General features: G+C 43.5%; 1 protein-coding gene and 1 long non-coding RNA gene across 2 annotated transcripts; both read left to right on the forward strand.

The window, feature by feature from the left end:
- Nucleotides 1–1,775: 1,775 nt before the first annotated feature.
- On the forward strand, nt 1,776–3,296 carry LOC116170897. The gene is made up of 3 exons (XR_004145337.1): nt 1,776–1,916; nt 1,971–2,730; nt 2,847–3,296. It is a non-coding gene; the product is annotated as an uncharacterized LOC116170897 (long non-coding RNA).
- Nucleotides 3,297–3,603: 307 nt separating this feature from the next.
- Nucleotides 3,604–7,584, forward strand: LOC116170618 (uncharacterized protein K02A2.6-like). Its single transcript, XM_031487121.1, has one exon. It carries the CDS (start codon nt 3,604–3,606, stop codon nt 7,582–7,584), a length of 3,981 nt encoding a protein of 1,326 aa, XP_031342981.1.
- Nucleotides 7,585–7,779: the final 195 nt, after the last annotated feature.

The raw sequence follows: 7,779 nt of genomic DNA on the forward strand, positions 1-7,779 counted from the left end.
TTGTGATGGAACCGAATTAGCCCGCTAAAATTCGATTTAAATATTCCCGAAAGCGACCCTGGCGCGAACAAAAAAAAGGTCAAGGTTGCAATTTGTTTCGTTTCCGTGGAACACGTGTTTTTTTTCTTCTCTGCTCTACATTGAAATGGGCCATAATTTACAATAAAAGTGTCAAATATTACGCTGTGCGAGGGGACTTAATGATCCATATCGACCGACGGCTCGAGGCACGTTCGATATTAACATTTGTTTTCGTCTAGGATTTGCCTACAAAGGGGAAATTTAGACAGAAGTATGTGTGCTTTTGTTGAGACCAGGAGTAAATCTTTACGTTGCGAATAGTGAGTGCAGCTTCGACAATTACAAAGGTGATGTACTCGTTTTATTTATCTCTATATGTCTATTGCATCCCTCTAATAATGTTATGATCGTGTTCGATTATTTGCCAATTTAACTTTATTCTCGTACAGCATTGATTATTGCCATTTATAACACCTTCCAGATACGAATTGCAGTTTTAATTATACTGGTCCTACTGTTAATCACTGACCGATTTATGTGTTTTTATTTATATTTAGATACTGTATGTTCCCTTAGGGGCGATACCCAATACAAGTATGCAGAACTACCTTTTAATTTTATAATTGAATTTATTGCAGCACATTTCGCTTTCGTTTACTGAGTTGTCACACTATGCGTTTTTACCGCTCCCTCTAAAACGGATGCGGTTTGACGGGATGATAATATCACACGTTAATAAATGGTACCAGTCACATATATGCGGTTTTGCCGCACCTGGATGCAACCGCATCATATGGCTGTCAAACCGCATCCGTTTTAGCAGGAGCGGTAAAAACGCATAGTGTGACACCACACTTATTACCTGATTATGTTACTGTGTATTTACAGGGTGCCTCATCTGGGGGCGAGTGACGTACGTTAGGTGGTTGATTGTTACATATTGCACTTGGCATTGTGAATTAATGACTTGATACCAATGTTTGTCACGACATGTTCCTTTGTATTGTTGTAATGTGATTGTACTAAAATGTATGCTCCTACTATTTATTTGAACCGGGTGATTATGTCATTATGATTATTAATATTTGGCGGGGTGACTGGTTTCGAATATTTACTGTGCTATATTTGATATTGATATTTGATACCGATATTTAATATCTCGATTTGACGTAGCAGAGGCTGGCTAAAGTTCAGAACTGACATACGCAGAGATATATATGTTTTATGTACTGTTTTTTTGTGTCTTTGAAAAGAGCCATCTTGCCGATATTGCTAATCAATCCGATTAGTCGATCCCTGACATGTAGTGACCGAATATTGGTTTTGTGTCAGTCTTTGTTATGCCAGTGCAAATATGTTAACTGTCAACGCCTACATGAATTGTGTATATTTTGTTTATAATTATGTATGCGTGCGAGTTTGCCGTTGGTTACTCTGTTATTTATGTTATGTCATGACTTGTCTTTTGATCGGATATTGTCAGTACTCATGGTAGAGAGCCTGGAGTTCGGTAATTTATAACCCGGCATTTTAAGACTAGTGGGTTGGACTGGCCCTAGAGATGTCTGAATGAATGAGTTGGGGTCCCGCTTAGTCGTACATGAGGGCGCTGGCTAGGCCCGGCCTCACTTGCGCAGGGATTCGCTAAAAGCGTGTGGCGTGTTCTCGTTGTGACCTTTTGTTTTGTTAACAATTTGGGGTATCCTTCCTATGTGAAAGGCTCTTCTGAGAGGCCAGCTCAATTTTATCAGGTGTGGTGTGACTTTACAGAAAACCGCCCGCCACTGCACTGAAAATCGAAGTACCTCACTGCGTAAGGCTGGAATTCTGATGACAAAGATACAGTATTTCGCATACAGTACCACCGTGTAAAAGAGCTCTAAGGAAGCTAAAAGGTAACTGGAAATATAAAGTAAAAATCGCGGTTTAGAAATACAATTCTATTTCAGATGCAAATAGAGTAAATAAATAAATACTGCACTATGTGTGCATATTTAGGGTGAGATAAATGAATCAGATCATTGTAATAAGGTAAGAACAAAGAGATCCGAGTTAAATACGTCTATCGCAACCCAAAGTTAAATGACAAATAATGAGACAGGAGGCTTTAAGCGGCGTTACATGGGGCGAACCTGCGCCGCGTTGTCGCAAAGCGCGAGGTGCAATTTTAAGTCAATCAGTCCTCTGAATGGATCCCGAAGACTGAAATTAATCCAATAGCGAAAATCATATCGATCGAGCCACCGTCATGCTGCGGACGAAGGTTTTCGCAGCATTTCGAAGAAAGAAAACAAGAAGCTTGAACATATCCACGGCGTACCAGGATGCCAGAAGCGGCGTAGGTAGGTGCGGATAGCGCCGATCCTGACGAACGGAGTTAGGTCAGAGCCGGGACGTGATGACATGCGGTGGCGACGTCTTGAGCCAAAGCGACCAGCCTCAGTTGCTTATGTAGGGAAGGTAGGCTTGCCCAGGCACAAGTGGTTTTTGCTGGCCCTTGGTGGTGCTTATTAACAATTCGTCGAGGCGTCCGGCGTTGCGGCGAATGGGGCGTTTGCTGGTAGTGGGGTCCTTCCCTGGCGTTCCTAACAACGGCGGGAAGTCTATAGTCGGTCCGTGCATAGTACAGCTGGATGCAAGATAACTCTCCTTGTGAGTGAAAGCCGTGACCCGAACTCGTCTAGAACTGGTGGTGCACAAACGATAAAGGTATTTAGGAACAATCGATGCGAAGTATGTTTTGCGAATCAATGTTTCTTAACTATTTGCTGTACAGGATTGTTACGCTTCAAACCCCATTTACTAATTATGTTATTCTATTGCAGCAAGAACATACCTTAAAGAAAATAAGAACCGTTTCATAATTTAATAAAGATTATTGACTTATTATTTATCCCTTTACCTTTTTCCTTAAGAGGCCAGGAGAGAATTACTAACTGATAGCTATCGGGCGCACATTATACATAATTCCATAACAAGAACCACCCGTAATTTAATTAAGGTATGCGAAGATTAGCCAGAGGTAGGATGGAGTAGAAGAGGTATTTGTAACATCCGTTACAAAATGACACCCAAAAACGGGGCTTACGTATTAGAGTGTTCTGGAGAAGCGATGAAAATAACGGGAAGGACACACAAACAGGAATTGATGCTTCACTTGACCTTCACTGTGGAATACTGTTTGTTGAAATCTAAGAACCTCGTGCGTTGCCGGATGTTTCTACTATCGTTCTGTATTTTAGTTCAAAAAGGTATTTGGGCATTTGCTTTTATGCTTTCAGAGAAATGTATGTATCTGTGCCACTAAATTACATTCCCAACAGTTTCTTTTTGAATCAAACAGCATAGATAATGTTGTGACGTGTCTTTGGTGGGGCTATAATCAAGTGCGCGGGTTTACATTGTTTTACAACCAGTCTACTTCGTGCAGACACGATGTTATTTTATCAGCGCGTCTGGCTCACAACCGACTGTATTATTTGTGCATATTATTGTAACAGTTCATAACGTATATTCTTATAAATAAATAGTAATCGTATTTACATATCTAACACATTGGCGACGAATAGTGGATACGAAACCATGCTAGAAAACGAAAATAGTGGTGTTTCCCGGCCGGCCTCTGGTGGTCTGATGAGCGTGGGGCACATCGAGCCTTTCAACCCAGAAAACCCAGCGAGTTGGCCCGTCTATGCGGATCGCCTCAATTTCTACTTAGAAGCAAATGGAATAACCGACGATGTTCGAAAAAGAGCCGTTTTGTTAACAATGTGTGGGGCAGAAACCTACGAGATCGTGAAATCGCTCTTATCGCCGGAATTGCCAAGAAACAAAAGTTATGAAGAGATCATTGAAGTACTTGACAAGCATTTTACTCCGAAGCCGTCCGAGATTGTGGAACGATATTTCTTCTACAGGCGAAATCAGGAAGATGGCGAGTCGATTTCCGCGTACATGGCGAAGTTGCGCAAGATGGCGGAGCATTGCCAGTTCGGAAACACGTTGGAGGTCATGCTTCGAGATCGTTTGGTATGCGGGGCGAAGGACAAGAACATACAGCGCCGTCTGTTGGCTGAGAGAGAGCTTACCCTGCAGCAGGCATTTGAGATGGCTGTAGCGTCTGAGACCGCGTCAACTCAGATTACAGAGATTCGAGGGGAACCGACTAAAGGGGAGGTGTCCAAAGTTGCACATTCCTGGGATAGAGGGCGTGCGGAGACGAAAACAAGGAGTTTCGTGAATGTTATTTGTTTTCGTTGCGGAGGGCGCCATGATGCTGAATCTTGCCGATTCAGAAACGAAGAATGTAGAAAATGTGGCAGATCTGGCCATATTCAAAGAGTGTGCAAAACCAAGAAAACGCCAGAGAGGTCAGAAAAGTCAAAAAAAGCCGTGAAAAATGTCACCGAAAGAGAAATGCTGGAGGATGAAGAAGAAGTCGAGTACCTGTACTCCGTCGAAGAAGCAGTAGTCAATCACCTGGAAGAAAATATTGTACCGCCAACTAAAGTGCGTGTGTTGCTGAACGGTATCGCGTGTTGTTTTGAATTAGACTCCGGTAGCGCGTCGACAATAGTAGACTTTAGACAGTACAAGAAATTGTGGCAAAAAGGTGGCCCACGAATCGAGTCGTACGGTAAAATGTTAAAAGACTATCAAGGAAATTTAATCGAACTGATGGGTGCGTGTAAAGTTGAAGCGGAATACGCCGATAATCGCGAAACGCTGACTTTAGTAGTGGTCAAAGAAGATCGCTCCAACATCCTAGGTCGAAGCTGGTTTGTGCCTTTAGGATTCAGTGTCAAAGGTGTCAAGCAGGTGTCGAGTGATAGCGGAAAGGTAACATCAGTTATCCAAGAATTTTCGGAAGTGTTCAAAGACGAACTTGGCGAGTTCAAAGGAAACCCCATTAAGTTTGTATTCCAAGAAAACGTCAGCCCAGTTGTACTGAGGGCGCGTAGGGTACCTTTCGCACTAAAACCAAAAATCGAAGAAGAGTTGGATAAATTGGTTCGCCAAGGGGTACTAGAACCAGTGGAGCATCCTGTGTGGGCAACGCCGATCGTTCCGGTAATTAAGAAGAACGGGGACATTCGCATTTGTGGTGATTATAAATCTACGCTTAATAAATGTCTAAAATCGAATCCCTATCCGATGCCGACGGTGGCAAATTTATTCGCATGCCTGTCCGATGGAAAGTATTTTTGTAAGTTGGACCTGGCACAGGCCTACCAACAACTGAAAGTTGACGAAGAAGCCGCGGATGCTCAAACTATCATCACTCACAAAGGCGCATATCGCGTGAGAAGATTGCAGTTTGGTGTCACGGTGGCCCCGAATTTATTTCAGCGTTTTATTGACACGCGTCTCAACGGAATCACGGGAGTTTTTCCATTTTTCGATGATGTGCTGATAGTCGGAAAAACTGAAATAGAACTGAGTAACCGGTTACACGAAGTTCTTAGGCGTTTCGCGGCCGACGGATTGCGATTGAAAGAAGACAAATGCGTGTTCAACGTGCGGGAAATCGAATTTCTCGGGCACCGAATCGATTCGCATGGCATCCACCCCTCGGAGAAAAAGGTGCGTGCAATTAAAGAAGCTCCTGAACCCGAATCCAAAGAACAGTTGCAAGCGTTTTTGGGGATTTTGTCATTTTATAGTGGGTTCCTAAAAGATCGTGCGACTGTAGCTGAACCACTGTACCGTTTGTTGGACAAGACTAATACCTGGAAGTGGACAAATCGCGAAAGAAACGCATTTGAAGCTGTTAAGAATTTAATCGCGTCGGACAAAGTTTTAGTGCACTACGAGGAATCGAAACCGATCGTGTTGACTTGTGACTCATCCAGTTTCGGCATTGGTTGTGTGTTAGGACATCGTTGTGAAAACGGTCAAATCGCCCCTATCGCGTTTCACTCAAAAACCTTATCGAAAACGGAGCGTGCATACGCGCAGCTCGACCGCGAAGCTTTATCGTTAATTCTCGGAGTCAAAAAATTCCACAATTATCTCTATGGCCGACATTTCGAGCTTCAGACCGATCATAAACCCTTATTGGGAATTTTAAGCAAGGATAAACCCGTTTCGGAGATGCTTTCGCCGCGAATGTTACGTTGGACTCTTTTCCTGAGTAACTATAATTTTAATTTAGTGTACGTCCCTGGAAAGAAACTTGGGAGCGCAGACGGACTCAGCCGTTTTCCTCTTAAATCCGAAGAGTCCAAGCAAGTAAGTTACGGTGACGTGCTGATGATCGAAAACGCGCCGGAACCGCTGTGGACAGCGGAAGACATTGAAAAATTAACAAAAAAAGACAGGGTGTTGTCGCGAGTTCTTAATTTAGTGCAAAGAGGATGGCCAGATAAAGAAACAGACGTGGAGTTACAGCCGTTTTATACAAAAAGGAACGAGTTGTCGGTCTACCGAAACTGCGTTCTGTTTGGGAATCGTGTAATAATTCCTCTCGAAGGGAGGAAGAAGGTATTACAGGTTTTGCATTCCTCACACCCGGGAATCGTGAAAACGAAGGCCCTAGCCCGCAGTTACGTATGGTGGCCGAATATAGACATAGACATAGAAAAGGTTGTGAACCAGTGTGAAACGTGTCAGCAAACTAGACATTTTCCTGCTAAGGCGCCAATTCATCCGTGGGAATATTCAAGGAATCCCTGGAGCCGTTTACATGTTGACTTTTTTGGACCAATACAAGGTCAGCAATTTTTTATTGTGGTAGACTCGTACACAAAATGGTTGGAAGTGAAATGTGTGAAAACAACGTCATCCGGTTGCGCGATTCAAGTATTACGTGAACTATTTGCTACACATGGTGTGTGTGACGTAATAGTTAGCGATAACGCAACTGCGTTTACCAGCGACGAATTTAAGACATTTTGCAAGCAGAATTTGATAAGACACGTGACGGTTTCCCCTTATCATCCCCGATCAAATGGAGAAGCTGAAAGAAACGTCCAAACCGCGAAGGAATCGCTGAAACGTTTATCCGGAAATTGGTCTCTTAAAATTGCCAGGTTTCTGCACAGACAGCACATTACGCCGTCGTCTAGCACAGGTTACAGTCCGGCCGAACTTTTGATGGGACGAAAATTGCGTTCCTGTTTGGATAAATTACATCCTGATTTAATAGGAGAGAAGTTGAATCGAGAAGTGGAAGAGCGTGTAGAAAACCGGAAAGTTTCAAAATTTGCTGTAGGTGAACCTGTTTTCGCAAGGGATTTTTCGGTGAGTCATCAAAACTGGAAGCCCGCAGTAATAACAAGAACCACGGGACCACTTAGTTATCAAGCAGTCGATAACGATGGAAATTCTATCCGACGGCACGCCGATCAACTGCGAGGTAGGTCAAGTTTATCTGCGGTAAGCAATAACAGATCGCCGGGGTCAACGCCCGCTGTCGATCAATTTGCATTGGAGCGAGAAGTTTCGCCGCAAACGTTCACTGGGGACCTGCCCTTGGCCGACGAGCCCTTATGCGAGGATCCCAGAGCCAGACCGATACGAGAGCGAAGAGCCCCTTCATACTTGACGGATTATCAGTGCTAAAAGGGAGGGGTGTTGTGACGTGTCTTTGGTGGGGCTATAATCAAGTGCGCGGGTTTACATTGTTTACAACCAGTCTACTTCGAGCAGTCACGATGTTAGTTTATCAGCGCGTCCGGCTCATAACCGACTGTATTATTTGTGCATATTATTGTAACCGTTCATAACGTATATTCTTATAAATAAATAGTAATCGTA

Source organism: Photinus pyralis, unplaced genomic scaffold, assembly GCF_008802855.1.
Source record: "Photinus pyralis isolate 1611_PpyrPB1 unplaced genomic scaffold, Ppyr1.3 Ppyr1.4_LG5, whole genome shotgun sequence".
Taxonomy (NCBI): Eukaryota; Metazoa; Arthropoda; class Insecta; order Coleoptera; family Lampyridae; genus Photinus; species Photinus pyralis.